The following is a 25,872-nucleotide window of genomic DNA, read 5'->3' on the forward strand; positions in this document are numbered from 1 at the left end:
ATATAACAGATTGCCTGGCATCAGTTAAACAATGCCACGTAATCTGGTAACTGCAATGGAGATGAAATGGAGAGATAGTGTGGGGGCTTAGGGGTCTTTATCAATAGGAATGTAGGTTATTCTCAGAACTAAAAGGTATTAACCTAAATCTGAGACCTACATTTTACTTGAAAGCTATATGAACCCTAATGAAATCTAGGCTTGGCTTTTTCCACTGTCCATGGGCAGATGGTGGAATAAACGGTCTGTGCTGCAGATGGACAGATAGTGTGGTGACCTGTGCCATTAACAGAGCTGTGCCTGGGCTTTTATTATTATCCAGACCCTCTTCAGCCTTCAGAAGTAGGTGTTCTGTCTCAGCCTAAATCTCTCCTCTTTCCAGATGATTTGCTTTAAATAGAAATGAAGGAATATGCAGATATATTTGTAAAACTATCCAAATAAGCCTGTATTATGTTTCAGTCTGACCTAAGCTGCCATTTGATCTCATGTGTAGCCGACACTTCCCCTCTGCTGCCTCCCACCAGCAGGAAGGCAGAGAAACGTTTGGCTTTCAGGAGAAGGGGCCTTGGGGTGTGGAGATGGTTTGGGATTTGGCTGAATATTTGCAGAAAGCAAACAATGGGTGGAGGAGGTGGGACTAAGTAAGTGCAGGACATACAGGGTTCATCAGAAACAGAAAAGACAAGGCATGCATAAACCCTTGGAGGAAAGGAATAAAGCTTCCCAATAAAAAAGCTTGCTGGATGCCTTGCTGGTATTCATGGAAAATGCAGTCCAGAGTAAAACACAGCACAATGTTTGCAGAGTTAATGACAGGCCTCGATGAGGAATTTTTTGCACTTTTTTTTAGTTAAAGTATCACTGTTCAATAAGACCACATTTTAATTATTCAGTTTTGGAGGAGTTCTTTCAGAAGTACATTTGTTTGAAGCTTTTTAATCTGCATTTTTAAATGTTTGCTTATTCTTACCCAGTCTCTTTGCTTTATTTTTGCTTGCTGTGCAGTCAGAGATGGTATCTGCTGTTGAGAGGTTATTGAAATATCCCATCGTGTGCATTTGCTGATGTGGGAGAGGTTGAATTGAAACTGTATTCGTTGTTTAATTAAAGCCAGCTTGTGAGTGCTACCCACTGGTGTTGAATACAAGATGTTTTAAGGCATCTTCTCTTTATTGTGATGAAATAACATAGAACGTTAGCTCTTTGAGGAAGGGTTTGCTTTCTCAGTGTGAATAACTGGGGCTGTTCTCAGCAGCAGTGAAACATTTTGGCTGGGATATTGAGGACCGTTGTTCCTCTGATTTGTACAACGAGTTCTTTTGTTCAAAGCGCTAGAGTGAAATTAATTACAACACAGAAGATGTTTTGATCTAGAAAGCAAGTTTACTTAATGCCTGCTAAATTAATGCTGCTCCTAATCTTATTAAAACTAGCATCACCACTAAAGTACTGTTTTTGACTTCTCCTGACATCACAACAACAAATATTGTAAAGCTAAAATTATTTAAATGGATTTTTATTTTGGACATTTTTTTAATTTTTGTTTCTTGGGAAGCTTTTCTTCTGATTCCTCCCATCACTGATTTTCCATCTAAAAGCTCTGTTTTCTATAAAACTGCAGTGTTCAGCTCTGAAAGTTTTAGCTAGCTGGACTTGGACTGAAACATGGTTCTTATTTTTAACTATGTATGCACAACCCTTCCTTGGGGTTTACTTAAGCATTGTGTTTGCTTTCTGTATTCTGTGGCAACAGTGTGCCAAAGAGGCTGATTATGCAGCTGTGATGTTTGAAGTTCCTGTGCTTTTAATGTTCTTGTCAGTGAGTCCTTAGAGCAAAGCAGATGTATATGCTTTAGGTTGAGAAAGGGGTTTGAACAGTGTCTTTCCAGCGGCAGTGGCTGAGCTGTTTCCATCCCTTATCAACACTCATTAATGGTATTTCACAGCAACTAACGAGTAACTGCAGTATTGGGTTTAACTCAACACAGTGAGGCTCACTTCTAGTTGCTGGGGATGTGGAAGGTTTGGAGACACAGAACATGGTCCTGCTTTCTCTTCTTCAGGAGGTTTGAAGATGTTCATGGCCTTCAGCAAGATGCTGAAATGCAGTTTGGCACATCGTGTCAGCAGGAGGACTGTCCTTGGCCAGAAAGGTGGCCCATTCAGATCTCCCTTGAGGCCTCAGGTTTACAAAGGCTGTGTGTCTGCAGGTGGTGGCACCTTGAGCCCACTGCCCAGGGATGGGGGAGTGCCAGAGCCATCAGCCTGTTCTGTTTGCAGCCCATAGGGAAGGCTGCAGTCTCATACTCTGCTGACTCAAAATAGCAGTGCAGATCTACGAGGTCCAATTTCCTGCCTGAGCTGGGACAGAGGGGATCTAACCCTAACCCATGTATTCCTCCGTCTGTGCTGGGTGTCCTTCTCATGACACTGGATACTTGAATGGAGTGCAAGAAAGTTATAGCTTTAACTGCTGCTTGGAAAACATGGGCAGGGCAGCAGAGAGAGCATCTTGCTCCAGCTCAGACCTGTCACTGTTGTCATGAGTTGCTTATTGGTCTCAGCATTGTGTGGTTGTAGGGGTTCGTGTTCTCTGCTGTGGGAGCACAAACCCAGCCTGCCTGCCATGCTCCTGTTGTATCTCACTTGAGTTTCTTTGAGTGCAGAGCCAGTGTCTGTTCTCTGGCAGAATCTGTGTTTGGAGGTGACTTGCTCTTTCTTGCTGTCTGACACAAAGCATGAGCAAGGGTCACAGAGAGGCACTGGATCTGTCCTTCACTGTCACCTGCCTTTGGAACAGGCACACACAACTGCTTGTTTGTATTACAGCAACAGCAGCACCTTTGTCTCCTGATGCTCTTGAGTTTGTGTAATCAGATTGAGTACCTCGTTCTACTGCTGCTCTCAATTCTCACCCAGAATTTCTCTAATTTAAGACTTAATGCAATTACACAGAGTACCAGAAACCGTTTGCATGCTTGGATAAATCATATTGTGTTTTCTATTAATAAATTTCTGCTGTGTATGGAAATGAATAATTTACTTCACGATGTTGCTTTACGTCTGATTTAGTCTTGCTTCCCATGCAGCTATCTCCTTCAGCTCTACTATTTCCAAAATAATTTTGCACAGAGAGGGGGTGGGAAGCACTTACCTGCCAACTGCCTTGAGGTTGGTGATACTATAATGGTAAGAGTTAACAGGTGAGGATGTTTTACAGTCTGACAGTATTTTTTTCTTATCTTGCAGGCACAGTTTGTGGTGTTGTTTTAGTAATGTGTAGAAATTTGAGGGCAGCTGCTGCTGAGAGCAAGACAATGGAATCTCTGCTTCAATCTCTCCATAGTTAGTAGCTGGGATAGGTTGCCCCAGGAGCATGGTGCAGTTTTTCACCTTTGCCAAGATTGGCAAAGATGACGTAAAGTAAATAATAGCTGTAGCCAGAGTCACTGGAAAAGGGGAAAGCCTGCCCTGAGTAACCTGCATCTCCTCCACCTTACAGCAAAGCAGCAAAGGCAGTTTCCTTTGCTTAGGTGAACCAGCAGCTGAATGTGCTTAAGTTGAAAGGTGTTTTTGGGATGTTTCTAGCCCTCTGCTAGTACAGACATTCAACAAGCTTGAGTAAAATGCAAGCAATAGACACCTTACTGCTCTGTGTTCTACCAGGTTTTAATGTTTAAAAAAAAATTGAAGGGATTTCACAGATGTGTTCTTCATTGTTAGTCTGCACATTAAATTAGTTCTCAGTTTTTCCAAGGAATTAATTTTGAACTTAGAGCAGCTTCGCACTGAGAGGTCATCTGGTAATGCCAAAAGAGAAGCTTAATAAATTAGTCTTGAAAAATACTGGTAATATGAATTCTCATCATTAATCATTCCCACTGTGAAACAAATGGTTTACTTAAGTCTTCAATAACTTTTAAAGTTATTAAACTTTTAAAAACTTAAGCACTGGATCACACTCTGACCTGGGGCTGAGGAAGTGTGGCTGGAGTTTGGACCACTGTGGTCTGGCACCCAGGTACCTCTCTCTGCTGCCTGGCAGTTTCTGGAGCTCGAGGCATTAGCACCTTTGGAGCTGCTGTTGGATGCCTCACTCTTTCACTCAGAATGTTTTTTCTCAGTATGGAAAGTTTTCAGGGATGTTAAGGAAACTCCTATGTCTGACCACCCAGGAGCCACCCTGGAAGCCACTCTGGCACCACCTGAGCTGGGACTGAGGCCCCTTTGCAACTGCTCCTTCCCCTCACAGACCAGGTTTCCTTACCGGCTCCAGCCCAGGTTTCCCACTGCAGCGTCTCAGACCTCCAGATCCTTAAAATAATTTAATCATGGTGCAATAACTGAATAACAAAATACCAGCTGGAGCTGGTGCCTCTGAGGAGGGACCCCGAACAAAGGAACCTCTGGGCTTTTGTACCCTCACAGTCGAAGGGCAGGAAAGTCTGGGGGGCTTCAGTCTCTGGGTGTGTCCCTGAGTATCCGATCCCCCGAGTGTCACATCCCCCCTCGCTGGGCCACAGGTGCCCTTTGTTATGCAAAGGGGCTGCCCCCCAGAGCTCAACCTGCAGTTCCCACTGCAGCTGCACCCCGAGCTCCCTGCACTGAAGGGATTCTTTAGTGCCAGTGGCACTGTCATTGCTTCCCTCTCTGGCCAAAGGTGGCAATCAGAGGTGGTTCCTGCATTTGAACTGTTTGCCCTCTGTGTGCCCACTTCTTGCCATAATCAGTGCCACAGTAGATTTAGCCTTTGGCAGTCATAGTTGAGTGTGGGTTTTCCTCCCCTGTTTAAGAAGCATTCAGAGATGTTAAGGACAAATAGGATAATGTCCCAGCCTTGTCTGACCTTTGCAAATCCCCAGCAAGAAATGCTTCCCAGCAGTTCCTGCTTGGGTTTGATCTCAGATATTTTGAAGTTGCTGTTGGGTTGTGTTTTATCACCTTCCAGTGTCTGAGCTTCTATGGTTCACACACATTTCATTTTCTCAAGCGCAGGGCTCTTTGACCAAGAGCAGAGATTCTCAGAAGCTGGCACCATAAAGATCACAGCAAAAACCACAGGGCTTTCAGAGATGCTCAGTAGCATTGGTGGCCTTCCTTTGGTGGCCACTACATGTTCTTCTGCCCAAGCCCTATCTGGAAGTGTATCTTAACAGTATAGCTAAGGCAGGTCAGTGCCTCTGCCACCATGTGTGCACCTGCACTGCTCACCCTCCACCTGAAGGAGAGATCCTGTGGCCACAGGCTCAATTGCTTTGGTTTCCCAGTGTAGTGGGGCAGTGACCCCAACCCTGCACTCCTGCTTACAGAATTCCATGAGACCAGCAGCTCACTGGACATGAGGCAGGGCAGAGGGACAGGAGAAGGACTCTTTTCAATGGCACTTCCTCATCAAGTCAGCTAATCTAAGTTGCATCCATTATATGGCACCAGCACTGCATTTTAGCCACAAACTTCTATGGAGCAACAGGTTAGGGAGTGCCAAGATGGGAGAAGTCATTGTTGATGTGATCTGACAAGGGCAGAGAAATGTATTGTTCCTTCCAAGAGCTGCTCTGTGACAGAAGCCATAATGTGTTCCAGATCAACATCCCTGGGGAAAAGGAAAAAAAAAAACCAAACCACCAAACTATAGAAGACTTCACTGGTTTTGCACTCAGAGTTCAAAACAAGAACTGCACAGAAATGGAGAAGATTACTGAACATAAACTGAGCAGAGAGCAAGTGCCCACCATCCATCACAGCAGAGACGAGGAATGGTGCCAGAAAGCCAGCATGGCTAACAGAAGGGCAAGGAGGCTATTGAAAACAAAAATGCAATTTTAAAAAAGGCTAGAGAAAATGGAAAAGGTTATAAACTCTAGCAGATTAAATATATGAGCAGAACAAAGGCAGAAGGGGATTGTGAGAGATTATTTGCAAGGTGAAGAAAATAACCCTCCTGTTTCCACCTATCAAAATGGAACCACATGGGGGGGGTTGCAGAGTGCTACTGACTTCTCAGGCTCTGGAAGGAGGACTCAAGGAAGATCTAGCCATAGCAGTGTGGTGGTTTGAAACTCCCAAGAATACAATTTTTAAGTTCAAGCCCCCCTCCCACAGTTTGCCCCTGTGAGAGGGTTTAGTGATGGTATGGACTTGATATCTTTTTCACCTCATGTGGAAAGTTTTCAGACACAACAAACTAAACCATTATAGAAAATAGAGCTATATTTATAATATAAGTCCTTGAAATAGAGTTAAGTTAGTAATAATGTTGTATTGAATTAAATCTAAATTTAATTTCTTCTGCATGCAAGCTTAGCACAGAGCAGCTCACAGAGGTTACTGTGCTGGAACACTCTTTGTGGGGAGTCAGCATAGAGCCTGTCTTAAACCACAGTGCCTGCTGCAGAGGCTGTACAAAAGATAATATTTATGCCTTTTTTAGCAGTTTTTAATATTTCATAATATTTATTAACTGGAACTTTCAATGGAGGATTTTTAAATGAATTTAAGGATGGAATAGTTGAGGTGTTAAGTGAGAGCCATGCTCCTCTGTTGAAGCTGCCATGGTGCCCAGTGCTTCACCTGACAGGCAGTTTGTAAGGCACATCCCACAGGAATTCTGGGAATTCACTGACGAGCTATACCAGACAGACGATAAAAACAGCAAAGTGTAGTGGATGAATTACTCTGATCAACATTGGGAAAGGGTCAATGTAAGTTTTGTAAAGGGAAGTCCTGCTCTACAGAGCTGTTGAAATTCTTTGAAAGAGTCAGTAGTGATATAGAAAAAGAGAATTCAGTGGATGCAGCCAACTTGGATTTCCAAAAGACAAGGCCTCTTACCAAAAGGAGTCATAAGACATATGTCTTAAGGGGCTTAGGAGGCCATGTGGTCAGAGGAGAAGTCCATTCATGGATGAAATATTGGTTAAAAAACCCCAGCATTTGTTTTCACAGTTGTTTGAGATCACTTGAGAAGCACCCTGGAGACCTGTGCTGGGACCTGCACTGCTAAAATATACTCTTCAATGATCTGGAAAAAGTGATGGAAGGTGCAGTGGCAAAAATTATCTGCCTTTGGGTAAACAAAGTGTGCTGCATGTTGAGTCAAAGCTTCCTGCAGTGGAATATGAAAGCGTGGGCTCAGGGCTGACGACAACTCGGGGGCATAAAACCCTAATATTGCAAGGGATGAGTGACAATGTCAATGAGGGGCTCGTGGCTTTCAGCAAAGCAAATCAATCCTTGTTCGTCAGGAACAGAGAACAAAGCAACCTCATTGTGCTGCCGCGTGCACCCACAGCGCGGGTGACGTCCTGCAAGAGCCCTGGGCTCAGCAAGGACAGAGCTGCACAGTAGCAGGATGGTCAGGAGAGAACTGCAGGATGGTCAGGAGAAAGCTGCTGTGCCAGGGCCACCCAGATAGTCCCAAGCACGTCAGCCCAGGAAAGAACATGTGAGGGAGTTGCAGTGAGCTGTTAGAGCATTACTTCTGCGGATTGTGGAAATGGAGTCAGTTGCTCTCCAGCTTCCAAACCAAGGGCTAGGAGGTCTCGTGTAAAATCAGCAGATACAAGGTGGGGAAATTAGTGGTTCTTTTCCCTGCACATTGTTAAGCTTTTCTGGTCACAGGGGGAGGCTCAAGTAGCAGGAGGTGGCAGCCCCGTTCTCTTAAAGTGGAAGACCACAGCTCTAGTTCAGGAAGTCTCATTTGACCTGCAGATTGTTGGAGGCTGGAATAATTAAAGGAAACTGTTACAAGATGCATATGTTTGAGAAAATATCACTGCATGCTTTTGCACAAGCACACTCTCCTGAAGTCAGCCCAGCAGGCTGCAGCTACAGCTGGTCTCCGTGCCTCCTGCTCCTCCTCCATCGTCGCTCTTCTCATTCATGACCCGCAGGCAGTGCCAGTTTTTGAAGCTGTGGCTCCCAGCTGCTCTGAGCAGATCGATGGCAGCTGCCTGCCCAGGCCCCGTGCCCCTGCCCTGCTGGCAGAGCAGGGGCCATCGGGGTGTGTGGGCACAGCCCTTTGCCTGCGGCTGTGACAGCCACCCCGCCGCTGCTCTGCCTCCCCTTGCAGCAGGGTGGCTGCAGCTGCTGCTTATTCTTTACCTACTCTACAAATAAAGGCAGGAGATAAAATCTCTTCAGAAAAACCTCTGAAAGTTTCCAGTCCCTAAGTGAAAATTAAACTTTATCAAGCTCTTCAAAACACAACTGGCAGGTCATGATCTTGTCTCGCGTTCATCTCCCTTATTTTGGAGACTGCAGGTTTGTAAAAGTTTGGCTGTCTCCTGGCCATGTTTTCCACATGCTTTCTCCTATCACTGCTTCCCTGCACTAGACCAGATTAGTGTTCAGACAGTAGCTGGAGTTACACAGCTGCAAGGTAACAACCCTTGAGTCTCTGTTCAGGCTACACTGATGCAATGTGTCAAAGCTGCCCTGAGCAGAGGCTAGAAAGAAACCAAGCATGCCAGAGTTTAGGTGTCTGATACTTTCCAACTCAACACTTCTACATGAGCAATAGGCAAATATCAGGAGAAAACATGCCGAGCTGGTGTTTGGAATTGGGCAGTGGTTATGGAGGCAGTGACACAGGCAGGCCACCTCGCTGGGGGGCTAGGAAGGGTGTCTACAAAAAAGATGTGAAGGAAACGTGTTTGGCAAGGACTCCGGGTGCAGCCGGACAAGCTGCTGTTCTCTCAGTGAGTGCTCTGGTGCCTGCTGTAACTGGGTTATTCTGCTCCATGTTTGGGAGAGTAGTAAGCCAGTAATAATGTAACAAAATAATAACTTTTGGGGGGGCAGTTCAAGGTAGCAGTTGTATCTTATAAGTGTAGAGATCCTCCTTGCCATCCAAAGTGTGATACCCAGGCTCTTTTTTAAGCCTCTGTCTCGTGCTGTCCTGTGGCTTTGATACGTGGCAGAGCTGTTGTGGAGACAAACAGTGACAGGGGAGTCATGTGTGCTCTAATTGTGTGACATCTGAAAATTATTTTGTCCTTTGCAATCAGAGGTTGAGACAAAAGGGCAAAGTTTCAGAGAAAATGGAGTTCACTGGCAAACCTGACATTTCCTACTGATTACCCGTAGGGAAGTTGGCGGTGAAACTCGGTCTTGTCTCTCCAGATAATCTTGAAAAAGATATCAGCGTGATAGCTGATTTGTAGCTAAAAAAGTGAAGGTAGAAACCCTTATCTCAATTTTAGTGGCTGCTGCTTCTTCCTTTGTAGAGCTTGGAAAAAGCCTTCAATAAGTAAAATGCTTTAACCAGAGGAGGGAAGCTGCTTCCCAGGAGGAGGATTTCCACCGTGCCTGGAAACTTGCAAGAGAAATAAGAAATAATCTTAAGCACTACCAGTCTTAGGCATTGTCACTGTATAGGGCAGAGTAAGAAGTTTGCAGATTTAGCATCTTAAACTTTTTAAAGTTCTGCTTCCTAGGATTTTTTAAGATGGGATTTCTCAAAGATGGGATTTCTCATGTTGCTTCCATCTTCAGTGGACATTCTCTGTATTGGAATCACTAATGTGACTGAAGGAGTAGCCAGGGAAGTCCCCTTCAGATTGGGCTGGTGCCCAGTGGGGACATGGAAAACCTCTTCTCAACAAACTGTCTCATTTCCCCAAATCACAGTTTACACAGTTAGCAATGTCAAAGTAAGCAGGAGAGCAAGGATTAATTATTAGCTCAAGGAAACTCTTCTCCTTTCCTACTAGAGAGCTGAGACCCAAGCTCAGCTTCAGAAAAGAGAAGTGCAGGGTGCTGCAGTGTGGCAGTCTCTGAAGGGAAGTGGGTGTTTCTGTTTCTAGTACCTTGTCCTGTAGCTCACCTAGTGAAGGCAGGTGTGACCTGAGCAGTGAGTTTCAGTGTAATTCCAGAAAAGACTGTAGTGCAGACTTTTTAAAATGTCACCAGCTCTTTTGTTGCTTTCTGTGCCTTTCTCACTGTTGCCTCAGTTTAGGTTTTGTGCTTCTGTTTGATAGTTGACCTTTTGCTGCTGCCTTAGACCCTCCCTAGTCCCCCCGCACAAGCCATGAGTCAGTTTAACCAGCCTCGTGCTCAGGGCAGGGTTATTCCTTCTGCACTCCCCTTGGGCTCTGAGCCACAACCAGCATTTGCCAGACCTCTCTGTGAGCTTCTTAACTCACTGACCTGGCAGAAGTCTAACAAAGTAAGATTAAAAAAAAAAAAAAAGAAAAGGGCAACTGGATAGTTCCCTGCCAGCTCAGTGAGTTAAAGCTGCTTATGGAAGAGCCCAGCAAGTGCCAGAGCTGGCAGGCAGACCTGCTTTTAATGGCAGTCCAGGCCTTGGTGAGCTCAGGGGCATAGGGAAGTGCAGACGGGGGTTGCCAGCTCCGGTTGCTTTGGCACCGGCTGGGCTCTTCCATGAGTTCCCTGTGTTTCACCATTCCAGCCACCAGCACTGCCAGTCACCACTCCTGGCCTTCTCCAAAACTTGCCACTTTATTGTTAAAGGGCTTGTTAACACCTGCAGGCTTGGAGAGCACTAAACTGGGGGCCAGTGCTGTGGCTGTGCAGGACAGGGCTTTGCCCAGCTCAGCAGAGCAGCCCTGAGAGCCGAGACATGGCCAAGGGGCAGAGCTGGAGGTTTTCTGGAAGCTCAGGAAGCAGAGGCTGTGCCCTGGGCTGCCTTGTGCAGCCTTGCCATGAGGGCAGGCACTCCTGCCACATGGACACATGCTCACTTTACACACACAGACTGGTCCTGTCCTGCCCCCTCCATGTGAGCATCAGGCTGGGTAACCTCGCCTGCAGAGAGGTCTCTGCTGCTGTGTAAGTAGGTACTCCAGCTTCTGCATGTGCACAGTGCAACAGCTGCATGCAGGTAAACCCCAGCCCCAGTCAGAGGTGTCTTCACAAATCCTTCAAAGCCAAGCTCCAGAAGGCTTCAGACTACCTCAGGTGATTTAACTGTGGCAGCTCTGCTGTTGCCACACTTTTGGGGGAAGGGGATAGGCTTTGAAGCCCTTGAAAAGAAGCACAGCTGGGGGAAGGAAGGTCTTCCGCTGCAAGAACTAAATCAGTCTGGCCCATAACTGGCCTTCAGAGTGCCCAGAAAAGGGAGGTGAAGTGAATTTCTGGTGTGCTGCAAGCCAGGTACTCTCACCAGTCCTGTATTTGGTTTAATGACTTTCAGGGTATTGGAAATTACTGTTTCAAAAACATATTTCACATGCTTCATGTAAACTAGTAAAACATGGTTTTGAGGTGTAATGTCCTTACTTCAGGGTGAACCATGAGGCTTTTTCCTCAGCAGATGCCGTTTTAATATGAAGGAAGTAATTGGTGCTTTTTATAGTGTCTGTAAGTCTCTCCTTTGATTTCTGTAGATGTGAGAAGGGACCTAAAGATGATGTTGTGTACCTAGCCTCCCTACCATCTCCACAGCTTTTCCAAAGTCCATAGTTATCCCAGATCAGTGTTTGTCTCACTGTGTTTGCAGCTATTTTAGTTCAACTTGGACAATGTTGTGGGCACTTCTGCATGTGTCGTTATGAGGCTGTGGCTTATTTCTGCACCGGACAGAAACTGAAGAGGTACCAGGAGGCCTCGTGCTCCTCTTGCTGTCTGACATAAGGCACAGTGCAAAAAGCTCTTGATATTTGGGAAAAGACACATGGTTTGGCTGGCAATTAATCATGAAACAGGTCGTGAAACTGCTCCACTGATGCCCAGCTGGAAACCAGCATAACCTTCCATACTGGTGCCAGCTGCCAGAGGCACTGGGGGTGATTCAGTGTCACATTACCAAACCTGGTATAATGGAAAAAAGTGTTTGGCTGAGGTACAGTTCTCAGCCTTCCCTGGGGTACAGGTCAGCAGACACTAATGCAGCAGCATGGGTAAGAGCTGAGGGGTCTTGGCCAAATGGCCAAAGTGGGGCTGCAGTAGACAGGCAGCCTGGGAGAACACATATGTGTGTGTCTGGATCTTTCATTTTTACTGCTGTTGAAAGGAAAAGCTGCCACTTACTCCTGTGTGGATGGGAGCAACCTCACAGGCAGGCAGTGATGGGATCTGCAGAGCCTGGGTCCCTTTGCTGTCCCATTTGCCTGCTCTGTGTTGTGCTATTTCCCAAACACCCTGGTACATGGTCCCCAGAGGCTGCCAGCCTCTTGGGCATTGCTATGTCCCCTCCCACCAGCCATGGACAGGATGATGCCAAGGGGGTGTGTTGGGGGGTGCACTGGCAAGAGACTTGTAAGCTGGTGTGTTGGAGAGAGGTCACCAGCTGGGGAACAAAGGCTTGGCTGTGGAAGTGGAGCTGCATTCGTGATGCTATGAGTCCCTAGACACAGCTGCACATGTGACACCCAGCTCTGCTACAGTGCAGCAACATCACTGAAAGCCACTGAAATGAGATCTTGGTCATGGGAAGATGCAGGCCCGGACCCTTCACACATCTCAACAAAAGCAACCTGCTTTGGGCAGCAGTTGTACAGAGGAATTGGACAGAGAGATTTGGCAGGGTTGTGGATTGGCCAGGCTGGACAGGTCTTGGAGCAGCCTGATCTAGTGGAAGGTGTCCCTGCATGTGGCCAGGAGGTGGAATGAGATGGTGTTTAAGGTCCCTTCCAACCCAAACCGTTCTGTGATTGCAAAAGCTGTACTGTGGGTAGGAGAAGTGCTGAAGTGGGGATGAGGCCCTTGTTGCTGGCCTTCAGTTAGGTTTCCCTGTGGTGCAGGCAGCACACATAACACTGAGGCTCCTTCTTCTCTCTCTGCAGGAACATGACATTGAGACAGCTTTTGGAGTGGTTCATGTCACCATGCGGGGCACACCCAAGGGGAACAGACCTGTCATCCTCACATACCATGACATTGGCCTCAACCGTAAGCCCTTGCATTCCCAGGACCCTGAAAAAGTGATTGTTTGTGGTATTTGCTTTTAAGTGTGGGGAGCAGCAGGCCTGACCTGGAGCTGAGGTCATTCCAGGGTGAAAAGATAAAGGTCTGCAGGAGAGAGAGGGAGAGAGAACATGTGGCATGCCCTGTCCATTCCAACAGCCCTTGAAAGGTAGGGCCAAGGTGGAAAGGTGGAAATAGGTCCACCCAACACACTATAATGCTCTGTCTGACTTGTTGCACTGTGTGATAGGGTCTCCTTTCCCTGGGTGCTGGGCAGGTGAGCAAGTCCCTTCTACAAGGCTGCAGAAGTAGTGTAATGTTCTAGCAGGCTCAGTTCTCTTTCAACATGTCTTCCCACCCAACACGTGCTGTTACTTTCACACGGGTGCTCCTCCTGGTACTGTGAGTACCAGGAACAAGGCCCTACTTTCTGGAGCACACAGGCTGGGCTGATTGTCTGCCCTCCAGTCATGGCAGTTCCTTTGCTGGGACTTGCTGTTATGTTGCAGTTTTGAGGCACAGCAGCACACGCCATCCAGCACCCTCTGCCCCGTGGGCCTGGGGGGGCTTGAGCTCCTGCAGGTATGTGCCATGTGTTTGGAAGGTGGATTGCAATAGAACTTCAGGAAATGTCTCATTTTGTTTTGTTGTTGTTGCAGACAAATCCTGTTTTAACGCATTCTTTAACTTCGAAGACATGCAGGAGATTACCCAGCATTTTGCTGTGTGCCATGTGGATGCACCAGGCCAGCAGGAAGGAGCCCCCCCATTCCCGTCTGGGTAAGAGCTCTGCAGAGACCTGCATTGTTCAGTCTGTACTGAAGTGGCACCCCGTTTGTGCCAGCTGGGACTGCCAGGCTGAGTGTAGTGGGAGGCAGCTCTCAGGAGCAGAGGAAATGGCAAGATGAGGAGGCTTCCCAAGGGGCAGTCAGGGAACTTTCTAATTACTGAGACATGGGTAAAGCCCTCACTAGTGGTGAGTCTGGTACCAGCTGTCTGACTTGAGCATGAGCCCAGCACATTGCAGTCGAGCTGGCATTTCATCTGTCCATCCTGCCACAGAAATCTGACTGCCCAAAAGACCACAGCTCTGTTAGTCTTGTTCTGAGGGATGGGATCCACACAGTTGGCTGGAACACACAGTATCATTGCAAATTAATAACCTGTGCACATGCCTGTCAGATGTTCCTACCTCAGGTAGAACTGGAAGGTAATCTCTATTGAGCTGTATTTGGAGATGCTCTCTTGGTTTTCAGGTACCAGTATCCCAGTATGGATGAACTGGCTGAAATGTTACCTGCTGTTCTGACGCACCTGAAGTAAGTCTGAAAGGAAAAGGGGTGAGCCAGCTGGAGACAGCCATTCCAGCACGTACCTGTGCCTCTGCTTGCCACATCTGAAGTGCTCATTGAGGTGTCCCAAGAGGCCTGAGCATCTCTCAAGCAGTGTGCCCCTGTCTAGTTCTGTGCTGGGAACACTGTCTGCTACCTGAGGCAATTTAAGGCTGCTGCATCGTAGCTGGGTCGTTTTGAAAACGAGCCATAAGTGCACAGCTGGATGCAGAGAGGGGAAAGGCTTTGCCACTAGGGATGCTTCAGCTGAGCTAAGTTAGTGTTGTTGACTGTGAAATGCCTGTATTTCAGCCTGAAAAGCTTCATTGGGATTGGCCTGGGAGCTGGTGCTTATGTCCTCAGCAGGTGTGCAGTAAGTATCTCTTCATTGCTTGTGACTCCTGTGAGCTGTGGTCCTCACTGATCAAACAGGCAGTGTGTGGGGCAGGGGCAAAGTAGCAGTTAGTAATTACAGCAGGGCTGCAGGGAGCCCTGGGAGAGCTACCTCCGGCCAGATGGTTATGTTGGAGCAGTCGAAGTTACTCTGAAACTATGCCAGGTGTGGAAAGACTGCAGCGTGATGCTTTTGAGTCATCAGAGCCCATTCTGACTGCTAGGAATAGCCAGCCTTGAGTGTTCACAGAGACTGCCTGCATTGCTATGTGTTGTGTCCAGTGTTTGTGACACCAAAGAATTGATGTGATGTACTGCAAACCAGTGCTGATGAGGAATGTGCTTTGTCACTGGAAGGAAGCGGATTTTGTACTCCACCCTTAGATAAAAGTGTGCTGTCTTTATCTTAGTACCTGCTTACACATTTCTCTCTAGTGCAGTGTTTATGTGAAATCAGTGGGCATTGTTTAACAGCCCAGGAATTTGCCTGAGTCTTTCAGAGATAGTGTTAAAAAAAACCAGAAATCTGACATTTTCAGTAAAATTTTCTTTAGGTTATTGAGTGCAGAGAGTTGTCAATTATTTAGGCCATTATTGTTTCTTAAAGCCCCTGTGCTGGGCAGCTGCCCCTCCTACACAAAGTTCTCTGCTTCCCATTCCCTCCAGTCAGGGTTGAGCCTGGGGCAGTGTGAGGCACTGGTGTTTGGCTGTTCCGTGCTTTCTGTATCTTGTGTAGTTTTCAGCCCTGCAAAAGAAGAGCTCGTGCAAATCAGCCTTTGTGCTCAGCACAGCGAAGTGCCACAAAGCCCTTGCCATGCTTCCTGGGCTGTAGGCAGTTTCCTGCTGAGCACAGGGGTGTTTCCTTCTGCTTCACCAATCTGTACAATGGAGCAGGAGAGCTGCCATAGAATCAGCCTTGGAGTGAGCCCAGAGCTCAGAGGTGGCTGGTTGCATTAGATTGCTGCATTTGTGTTTGCAAGCAGTTGTCATAAGTGCTGTGTACCCATGTTTCCCCCACACAGCCTGAGTTACACTGCAGGGTTTTGGGGGGGCCAGGATGGAGCAGGGGAAGGGGTGTTTGCAGGCTGGGGGGCAGCAGAGGTGCTGTCTATGGAGTAGGTGCCCCTGCAGCTCACGCTTGCCAGGCCTTTGCCCAGGCTGCAGGGACTTGGGAGCCTCAGCACCAACTTCTTTGCCATTTGCCCCATCTCCACTGGGAGACTGCCTCTTTCCTGAGGAGTGGAAGGAGTTGCTCTCCAGGCACAGGAGCTTGTCCAGGTTCTTCACAGTTGTGCTGGATTGGAGCAGAGAGCGTCACTGCTCCCAGCCCTGAGACACACAGGGCCTCAGCAGGACGTGCAGCTGCCCGAGGTCCCCAGGAGGCACTGCCAAGGCCTGCTGGGGCTGCAGGGCTGTGGAGCACTCGGGCCCTCTGTGCCATGGCCGAATCGAGTCCAGTCTGGCTGGGAGCCGATGGCTGCCCTGCACAGAGGAGCTCCCCACTTTGTCTGCATTTCACTGTCCTACACCTTTTGCAAGAAGTTTTCCAGCTGCTGCACCAGCCATTTTTCCCCATGTGGGCTGAATGATCCTTCTGAGTGTGCCTGTGCTCTCTCCCCACAGCTCAGCCACCCCGACCTGGTGGAGGGACTCGTTCTTATTAATGTTGATCCATGTGCAAAGGGATGGATTGACTGGGCAGCGTCCAAGGTGAGATTCTGCTTCCCCGCACATCTGCTCTCCGCAGCACTTACTGAGCAGTGTGTAAAGTAAGAAAAAAGGACAGAATACAGGAATTTGTCCATTTCTGGCAAGAACTGTAAAATCTGGTTTCTGTCCCTGCTGCATTCTCAGTCTGGGTGTAGTGTGGCCTCGGCCATAGGAGCAGGGTGGGCGTGATCATATGTGAACAAGAGATGCAGAAAAACTGCTTGGAGGTGAGTGGCTCTAAAGCACTCAGCTTTCCTCGGGTTTAGTACTCTTACTTGCAGCTTCATTTGACTGAGATTGAATGGATCTCTTAATTATTGTGGCCTCTTGCAGTTATTTAGGGTTCCAGGTTTCTGGAGAGCTATGTTGTGTGCGCACATGTTTCTTTGAAGCTTTGCATGCCCATCCAAAACTTCAGGCATTTGTATCTTCTATCACTTGTTATTTTCTTTACTCTGAGGAGTTGCTTTGGAATGTGTAATGAAACTGTATTTCCCAGTTACTCTCCCTCCTCCTCATTCACAGTCACTCTTCAGTTTTCAGGCTGGACAACCAACATAGTGGATATTGTCTTGGCGCATCATTTTGGCCATGTAAGTACCCAGCAGGTGTTAATGTTCCCATGCAACTGCACACGGAGCTCTAACTTCTGTATGTGGCTGCTCCCAGATAGCTCAGGTCCATCAGCTAAGGGTTGCAACAGGTAGTACCATCTTCTCTGTGCGTCAGGCTCACACTGGGGTTTGCATGCTGCAGGGAGCACCACATCCTCACCCCTGCCCTGACTGTCTCTGGGCATGCTAAGGAAGCAGTGTCCCACACACTAGTGGCAGAACTCCTTGCAGTTCCCTGGCCACTGCCTGCAGAAACAAGTGGCAGCCACTTCTCTGTAGCCAGCATGGAAGCCTTTGGAGTTTGAGTTCAAGATACCACAGATCAGCTGGATCTGACAGTGGTATCTTGTATGCGTCCAGATGTTGACTTGCTGCATTCTGCTCTTCATCTTCCCTTTCAGTTTCAGGAGAGGCAAACCAGCCCCTCCTGAAAACTTTGGATACAGCAATGAGCTGTCTCCCTCCCCCTGGGCAATGGCAGGGCCTGTGCCTTGTTCACACTGTATATGACACACAGCAAATCAGTTCCTGATCTGGAACCCTCCTGCAATACATCAACCCTGGAAGGAGTGCTTCCTTCTTTGGCACACCTTCCTCCTGCTCAGGGCACATGCTGTTCTCTTCCTGCTCTTGGGCCCCTTCACTCTGTGTGAATTCCTTGCATTCCCTGCTCTCTGTCTCTGTCTCTCTAGGAATGCAGTTTCTTCTTAGAACTGGGTGTTGGAATTGAACTTTCCTTTGGTCCCAGTCTTGTTGCCTACCTATAAAACTTTGCTTCTTGAACGTTAAGCATCAGTGGAAGACCTTCCTAACCCAGTGTGTCTGTGTAAACATTACCAAGGCTTGGGAGTTAACTTACCCCATCTCAGGATTACTCTACTCTTGCAGCAGATGAGTGCTGCCAGTTGTAAAACCACAGTCACATTACCAAAGCATGGCAGGTGCCAGGCACTTCACATACCCCTCCTGTCTCCTGGGTACTGATGCACTCTGGAGTTGCTACCCTCTGTCTCACTACTCACAGGGAATGAGGCACTTTAATGCTTCAGTATTTTTATGACTATTGTTTCTTTACTTGTGAAAAATATTTTTTCCTGTCTTTCAATTCTTCTGCTTTTGTACAGGAGGAACTGCAGGCAAATCTAGATTTGATCCAAACATACAGGCTTCATATCGCACAGGACATTAACCAGGACAACCTTCAGCTGTTCCTCACCTCATACAACAGGTACAGGATAGCTTTTTGCCTGACAGACTGCTCCCATAACTTCCCTGCTCAGTAGATGTGCTGCCATATGTATTATCCTACTGGATATCATGTCAGGGGAACCTTTGTCCTAAGCCTAGTCTTCAGCTGTTATCCTGAGCCAAGCCCAGCCCTTGTGTCTGCCCACAGACCCTGTGACACCTCAGTAGATCATCTCTGGGCACACAGCAATGCCATGAGAGTGTGGATCCTATTTCCTGGGGATGACTGCTGGGGCTCTTGCTCATGGCATAACACAGGGAGTGATAACCTGTTGCACTCATGGTTGGATTTTGTGTGCTCCCATGATAACCAGTTTCCTCTGCAGATTTGATGGAGAATTGTTATGTTTTATCTTTCAGTCGTAAAGACCTGGAAATTGAGAGACCGGTTGTTGGTGTCAATGAAACAACTGCAAAAACACTCAAGTAAGTTGCTCTGGATCAGCCTGTCTCAGTTACTGACAGCAGAAAAGATGCTGTTGCTTTCTCAGCAAGAACCCCACCAAACCCAAGCACTGGAAAGACTGTCTGGGACAGTCTCGGGCTGAGGTGCAGGACTGTCATCTGCAGTGGGGCACAGAGGTGTCTGGAAGCCCTCTCATTAAGAACACCCTGAGATTCTCCAGAAGGCAGGGTCAGAGCACATGTGAGCAGCAGCAGCGGCAGGTGGTGTGTGCAGAGGAGACAGTACGGGTGTGTGTGCAAGCCCTGGAGAATGTTTTGGTGCAACAAAATGCCGAGATATGCTGTCAGGCAGGAGTTCTGAGGAGCCTTTTTTTGTTAACTTTTCATGAGGCTGTTGGTTCACAGAGCTCAACCTTCTCAGGAATCCCTTCAATGCACTGCAACACATCTGTTTTGGTTTTTGACCAGGTGCCCTGCCTTGCTCGTCGTTGGTGACAACTCTCCTGCCGTGGAAGCAGTGGTACGTACCCATGGACGCTTTCCTCTCGTGACATTAACCCCACAACTCACTGAGCAACCCTGCAGTGCTTTCACCTTGCCCAGAATCAGTCACAGACAGTGGCTCTTTGTCCCAGGCTCTTTTCTAGTCCCTCAGCTACTCAGTGGTCCTTGGAGCAGCTCCGAGGTGAGAATGGCAGGATCAGAATGAGCACCGTACTCTACACGTGATGCAAAGGGCCCTGTTCTGGACCACGTGTCCTTTGCCTGCAGTTAGGTTCGAGTTGTGAATTGCTGTTCTCTTGCTGTTACACTGAGGCTACCAGGAGATTAAAAATATCCAGTGTGACTCCAATTCCTGTGGTGTGGAGTCCCATAGAGCTCTGTTAAAGCACTGCATCATCGGGAAGGCAGCACTTAGGAGCATCTCCTTCCTGTTGTCCTCTGCAGCCACCCATAACCCACTTCCCTCCCAGCACAGCTGTAAATGGGGCATGGCACAGTGCAGTGGGGTTGTGGTGGATGTTGCTCCTCCCTGCCAGCCGGTGATCGTGGGGAGACCAGGAGGTCATGAACAAAAGCAGTTGTCTAAAACCATGGAAGAGTATAGGAATCTATTAAAGCAGTAGCTTGGACCTAGGAAACATGCATGGAGGGCATTTTCTGGCTATGACCTATTGCCTTTTCGTCACTCTGTTTGATCTGGAAGTCTGAAACAAAGTCTGCAAGTTTTGACTTTGCTAGGATACTATCCCTGAAGATTCCCATTGCTTCCTGACCACAGCATGGGTACAGGGTAAGGTCTTCTGCATCTTGGTGTGACTGTCTGGCTGCCCAGGTTCCCAGCCCATGATAACCTCCCCTGCTGAGGTTGCTTTCCCTATATGCCCCCCACCCATTCCCTCTTTGCAACAGCCTTACATAGGCCATGGCCTCCTTCTCTGGCCAGGGGACTAAGTGATGTCCCTCATGCTGCACTGTGCAGAAGTCTCCTTCCCTCCCTTGCTGTCAGAGCCCAGAAGGTGCTCCAGGGTTTCATGGTGCATTGCAAAAGCAGGGAGTGATTTCACTTGAAGTCACAACTGTCATCACAAGATCCCTTGGATGGAACACCTGGCATTCCTCCCTGGATCTTTTATTCATTGTTCTCTTCCTACAGGCTCTCTGCTTTCTTGCTCAGTCCTTCCTGGCCCCAGAGAAACTCCCATCGCTGAAGACAGCCACTGGCTCTGGGGCAGCTGCCCTGCATTTTCCATCTGACTCTTCAAGTTTTCTGTGTGATACCATGTCCCTCTCTCCTTTTATTCTAGGTGGAATGCAATTCACGTCTTGATCCAACCAAAACAACCCTTCTGAAGGCGAGTGTCACTCCAGAATCATTCTGACCTGCACAAAGACACTGGTTGTGCCAAGCCCAGCTCCACTTGGGTTTTTGCCTTCCATGCATTTGGCTTTAAGAAGTTTGTAGACAGTCATTTAGAGTGTGTTCTCTCCTCCATGCAGCCAGAGCTGGGAGGGAAGAGTTTGTCAGGGGGTTCCCGAATCCCTGCTTTACAGCCAGCTTAACCGACAGGGAAGACCTGCTGAGAGTTAACAGAGGTGCCCTGCCTCCACCCTGTGCTCTGCAGCAACAAATTCCCTTCTCCAGTCCTTGCCCCCTCCCCCATGGCCCTGCAGTGTGCAGACAGCTGCTACATGGCAGTGCAAAGTGGCAGATTTGGGCAGACTGGCTGGGGAAGCAGAGGTGGTGGAGGGTCACTGCTGGCCTTCTACAGAGTGGCCTGAGATCGCTTGGTAGCGTGGCCTCCAAGGTGTGGGGTTCCCTCAGCAGCAGGTCCCAAAAGGTCTGTCACCCAGCCTTGCTCCAGCTGTAGAGGTGAGGTGACAGAAGCCACAGTAGAGGTGAGGTGACAGAAGCACCAGGATGGTGCTCTCAGCGCTGGCGGGTGGGCAGGGCTGGTGTGGTGTGGGATTGTCCTCCTGGGGTGGGAAGGACAGCTCAACCTGCCTTTTGTTTCCTCTTGCAGATGGCCGACTGCGGGGGCTTGCCCCAGGTGGTTCAGGTGAGACACACCTGGCTCTCCCAGGGCACTTGGATGGTACAGAGCCCTTTGTTCTGCTTGCACTAAAGCCACCCTCTCTGTTTCCACAGCCCGGCAAGCTGACTGAAGCCTTCAAGTACTTTGTGCAGGGAATGGGCTACAGTAAGTGGCAAACATAGTTTTGTGGTTTGGAGCAGGGTTGTCATGAAGGGAACTCAGCCTTTCTGGTCCATCCAAGCCCACTGGCATCTGTGTCCCTACCCCTGATCTAGTGTGGTTGTCAGGAGATCCATCCATGCTGGAAAATCAACTAGTGTGCTGACAAGCCTTAGCAAACCAGTGTTGTTCCCTGACATGTGTTGGTGACTCCTTTTTGGTTGCTGGTGTTGGTAAAACCTTGTAAGTCCGTCTTCGTGCCAGTCCAGAAAATTGTGTTCCCAAGAACAGCAACTCTTCTGTGCAAACCTTCTCTAAGGGGAAGGAGGGTGCAGCCCCACAGCTGGGACGGGGACATGAGGGCTCTTCCCTTTCTCCTCAGATGTTCCTGTTTCTCTCAGACTCTCACTAGGGATAGGCAGTAGCCCGGAACGAATCCCTCTAATGGCTGAACAGGGAGCTGGGTGACTTCTGAGACACCCAGGGAGCCCAGAGAGAGCTGTGCTTTGAGCCAGTGCATGCCCTGCCCTCTGGCTTCCTCCCTGTGCTTAGAGGCAGAAGTCACTGTCACCTGAGTGTGTCAGGCTAACAGCTGCTCAGCTCTCTCCCTTGGTGCTCCTGGGAGACTGGAGGAGAAGGGCTTCTTTACCTCCGAGAAGGGCTTTGCTGCTGGGGGATGTCAGGAGAAGGGCTTCTCCGTGCACTGCAGCAGCCCTATCTCGCCTGCTGGGGCCAGGAGCTCCCTTCCGTGGATGATGAAGCTTCAAAAGCTGGAGTTAGGGAAGGAGTTGGTTTGTGTGACTGGCTGACTGTTCAGCATGGCCACCGTGGCAGCTGTGCCACCTGCAATGGTCTCCACACAGCCAGCAGTTCTTTGCCACATCATGGTCAGGGCTCAGCGGGAGGTTCTGTGCTTTTCCACAGACTTAGGAACAGTGTAGGACACTGATGTTCTCCAAGGCTGGCCAGAGGCGCCTGATCCTGCAGAGCAAAATGCTGTGAGAAGGATCCCTCAGCCTCACAACCTGAGAGCATTTCAACATTCATGTCTCTTGTGTTCCTGGTGTTAGCAAAGTCTCAAGTGCTGTCATCAGAAGGACTTCAGCATCACTGTGGAGGTCAGCTCTCTTGTCAAGAGCATATGCAGCTATGAGGAAGGACGGGGGCAATTTCCTCCTTCCAGAAGTAGTGGCTCGTCCCAGAATAGTTTTCCCAACTCGTCTCAGAATAGTTTTCCCAACTGGAGAGCATGGTCAGCAAGGCCAGCTCTCTTGGGGAGAACAAGGGAGAAGCAAATCACAGCTAGGCACTGCTCGAAATGCAGATACCAGTTCTCCAACAGCTGTGCCTGCTGTACGTTGGCTGAAGCAGCTGGACCTTCCTGTGCTGACACTGCAGGTGGAAGGTAACGCCCTGCAGGAGGCTTTTAGCAGGAATCTGATTCTGTCATCCCAAAGACACAGATATCTGTCCCGTGTTGAGTTACACAGGGAGACAACATCTCTGTTGAGCAGGTGTGGGGTGTGCAGTGTGCGGTGGGGAGTTAATGTTGTCAGGTGCATTGTGATTTTCAGCTAAAGGCTTCGCAGACATCTGCCCTGATGAGTTTTTGGGTGAGCTCGGTGTCTCCCTGAGGGGCTCATTAGCAGCTGTTCTCACAAATCCTGGGAGCTTTCAGCACAGCGTGTGAGTGGGGAGCGGAAGGAAAGGTGTCTGGGGGTCCCAGGAGCAGTGCAGTCACTACTCACACGCCGCAACTAATTGGCTCTTTCCTGTATTCATCCCTCTCCTTGTCTCATGTTGTTTCCAGTCCCTTATGTGCAGCTCAGCCACCTAAGCACTGAGTCAGGTACCTCCAACCGTGCGTCCACCTCGGCCCCGCTCTGTGTGCTGGGTGGAACTGTTCTCCGGGTGCTTTGCTCTGTCTCAGCATGTCCTGCTGTGGGTGGGCTGGTCGTTGTACCGTGTGTATGCCATGGGTTTCCACCTTTCATTTGTATTTTGTTGATTGTTGCATGACTTCAGCTCCATGGTTTTCTGGAGTGACGAGACTGACTTTCAAAAGGTCGCCCATGCCACAGCCGCCTTGGTTTGCACAGACACTGGCCGTGACTGCACTTGCAAATGATCAGTTACACTGCTGGCATTGGCTCACCTTGGACCTTTTGAAATTGGGCCTTAAACATCTTGCTTTAGACGTGCAAAGACTTAATTTTGGCGGGGAAGAGTTAGTTTTCTTCCTCACGAAGGGTACAGCTCTTTCTGTGCTTACCCAGTGACATGCCCCAGTGACTGTGGTCTGGCTCCAGGAGCTGCTCCTGCTCTGAGTGCCTGTGCTCTCTCTTGCAGTGCCGGCCGCCAGCATGACCCGGCTGATGCGCTCCCGCAGCCACTCCTCGTCCAGCGTGGGCTCCGGAGAGAGCAGCCGCAGCCGCTCCCATGCCAGCACCCACGGGGAAGGAAGTGTTGGAACCCCAGAAGGAATTGACCTCCAGGTTGCACCTCAAACCATGGAAGTATCCTGTTAGGCAGGAGCCCCTCTTCTGGATTTAGACAGCTCCACTTGCCCCACTGAACCCACTCAGAATCTAGCATTTTGTCCAACATGGCATTAACTGTTCTCTCTAACCTGTGCATGCCCATCCGAGCAGCCACTTCCTTGGTAGTCTGTACTTGGCATTACTTTGATCCTTTCTGTATTCCCTTGGCATCAGAGCCTCTTTAAAACTCGTCGACATTCCGCGGTCTTAGTAAGTCCCGTTACTGTACCTGCTGATGCCACCTCCTGTCTGTGCTGTGTATCAATCCAGATGACAGCCGTTGTCTCCCCTCTTCATTTAAATATAATTTCTGTGGCTTTGTGAGGTTTAGAATTGCTTTGTAGTTGTGCTTCTGCTAAAGGACCCTTGTGGTGCAGTTGGTATGGCATCGGTGGGACGTGGGAAAGCAAGACCACAAGGATGTGGCACTCCAGGTGTTGGAGCAGGCAGTGCTCTGTATGGAGCTGTGCCTGGGGCACAGAGCCCACTGGAAGGTCTGTGTGTTCCCACATGCCAGGCAGCCATGAGAAAAACAAATGGTCAGGAATACTGTCTTGATCTCATCTGTGTGTGTGTTAAGAAGGAGCAGAGTGATTTCTTACCTGAGCCTCCTGAAAGAGCAAATAATTTACCAGTAAACTTCCACTAACAAGGTGCACTATTAACCAAGTACAAGGGATTAAACTCCAGCAGCCCTGGCTCCCAGACCACCTCCACAACCCTCTGCTGACTCAGCAGAAGGGCAGGACGCAGTGACACGTCGTCACTGTTCTGCCCTGGCACAGGTGAATCTTTAACCTTGAGCAGGTTGTGAAATGGGAAGCAGTGCCCCTTGCCAGGTGAAGATCCCAGAATCTCCTGCACTGCCAGCTCTGCCTCCCACTGCTGCTGCCCAGGCAGGGTCTGCACAGGGTGCAGTTACCTGAGGGCAGGAATGTAAGTGACAGCCAGCAATGACACATTCCTGTGAGTCAGGTCAGAAGGGTGAGCAGTGAACACTCTATGCAGGTACTACTTACTGTCTTTGTGGGATTCACAATTTTGCTGCCTTTTTACACCTGGCCGGGTCACCAAGGGTGGACAGCAGATACCTGCTGCATGCCAGGGTCTGGTGTTAATGGGAGAAAAGGGATGAGTGGTCAGGCTGCTGCAGGTCTTGATGGATGAGCAAAACATCCTTTCCTCACTGCTAACCAGCCCTGGCCCTCTGGGAGCCAGCTCCTCCCAGGGTCACGCTCACATTCTGCTCCATTTCAGGTAGGGAATGGGACCGGGAGGCTCTGCCTGAGGGGAACTTTGTACCAGTTATTGAATAAAGCTATAACTAACTGAGTTTCATTGTTACCCCGTGTGCTCCTGGTGTTTCTCTTGGCAACCTGCACCCCTCTGGGTTTGCCAGTCTGGGTGGCTCCTGCAGCAAGAGGAAAACTCTTCCTCATGGCAGGGAGAGGACTGGGCACCTCTGCACTGGGACAATGTGTTTGGTGGCTCAGTGGCCCCTGGCAGAGGCTGTCCAAGGGCGCTGGAGAGAGCTGGCCTCTACCAAAATGCGACTAGAAACGTCCGGAATGGAGACAAAACAGCAGGTTTGATGCAACACAGGCAAGAACCACCTCCTGACAGGCAGTGCTCAGAGCCCCCTGCCCTCCCTGGAGCAGAGTTAACCTGCAAACCTGTGACAAGGCCACTGCCGTGACATGAGAGGGCAGAGGGCAGTTTGGGTGGCAGCAGGATGTCTGTTGGCACATCTGCCCTGCTGTCAGGTGTCACCATAATCCATGGAGAGCCCACTGGGGCTGGAGCAGGGTTACGGTGCTGGGCACGAGTTAGTCCCAGTCTGGCTGTCTATGAGAGCTGTCTATGTCTGGACTGTCTATGAGACCTTTGGGGGAGGTCATTGCAGGAGTGGGACAAAGTGTTCTTCTGAAGTGCACACTGAATGACAGCTGAGAGATGGGAAACCCTGGCCAGCTGTGTCAATGAATGAGTAGTGGCAGTACAAAGGGATGAGCACAAACAGGCATTTGAATCTAAAGGAGACAGGAGACCATCGAGGAGACCTGGC

At 49.1% G+C, this 25,872-nt stretch overlaps 1 protein-coding gene across 2 annotated transcripts in view; it reads left to right on the plus strand.

Moving 5' to 3' along the window:
* Positions 1 to 25,139, plus strand: part of NDRG3 (NDRG family member 3) — a 59,583-nt gene extending 34,444 nt beyond the window's left edge. The window contains exons 4-17 of one of the 2 annotated variants that reach the window (XM_051803322.1): positions 12,750 to 12,855; positions 13,530 to 13,650; positions 14,127 to 14,189; positions 14,514 to 14,574; positions 16,218 to 16,304; positions 16,841 to 16,897; positions 18,043 to 18,146; positions 18,527 to 18,592; positions 19,040 to 19,091; positions 20,380 to 20,427; positions 21,097 to 21,132; positions 21,222 to 21,273; positions 23,078 to 23,116; positions 23,617 to 25,139. In XM_051803322.1, coding sequence (XP_051659282.1) covers positions 12,750 to 12,855; positions 13,530 to 13,650; positions 14,127 to 14,189; positions 14,514 to 14,574; positions 16,218 to 16,304; positions 16,841 to 16,897; positions 18,043 to 18,146; positions 18,527 to 18,592; positions 19,040 to 19,091; positions 20,380 to 20,427; positions 21,097 to 21,132; positions 21,222 to 21,273; positions 23,078 to 23,116; positions 23,617 to 23,795 — 1,071 coding nt within the window. In that variant the 3' untranslated portion in view covers positions 23,796 to 25,139. The remainder of the gene's footprint in view (positions 1 to 12,749; positions 12,856 to 13,529; positions 13,651 to 14,126; positions 14,190 to 14,513; positions 14,575 to 16,217; positions 16,305 to 16,840; positions 16,898 to 18,042; positions 18,147 to 18,526; positions 18,593 to 19,039; positions 19,092 to 20,379; positions 20,428 to 21,096; positions 21,133 to 21,221; positions 21,274 to 23,077; positions 23,117 to 23,616) is intronic. The other variant, XM_051803323.1, reaches the window with a different exon arrangement.
* The last annotated feature ends 733 nt before the right edge of the window (positions 25,140 to 25,872 follow it).

Source organism: Manacus candei, unplaced genomic scaffold, assembly GCF_025592945.1.
Source record: "Manacus candei isolate 608988 ecotype Guabito, Panama unplaced genomic scaffold, ASM2559294v1 h1tg000057l, whole genome shotgun sequence".
Classification (NCBI taxonomy): Eukaryota; Metazoa; Chordata; class Aves; order Passeriformes; family Pipridae; genus Manacus; species Manacus candei.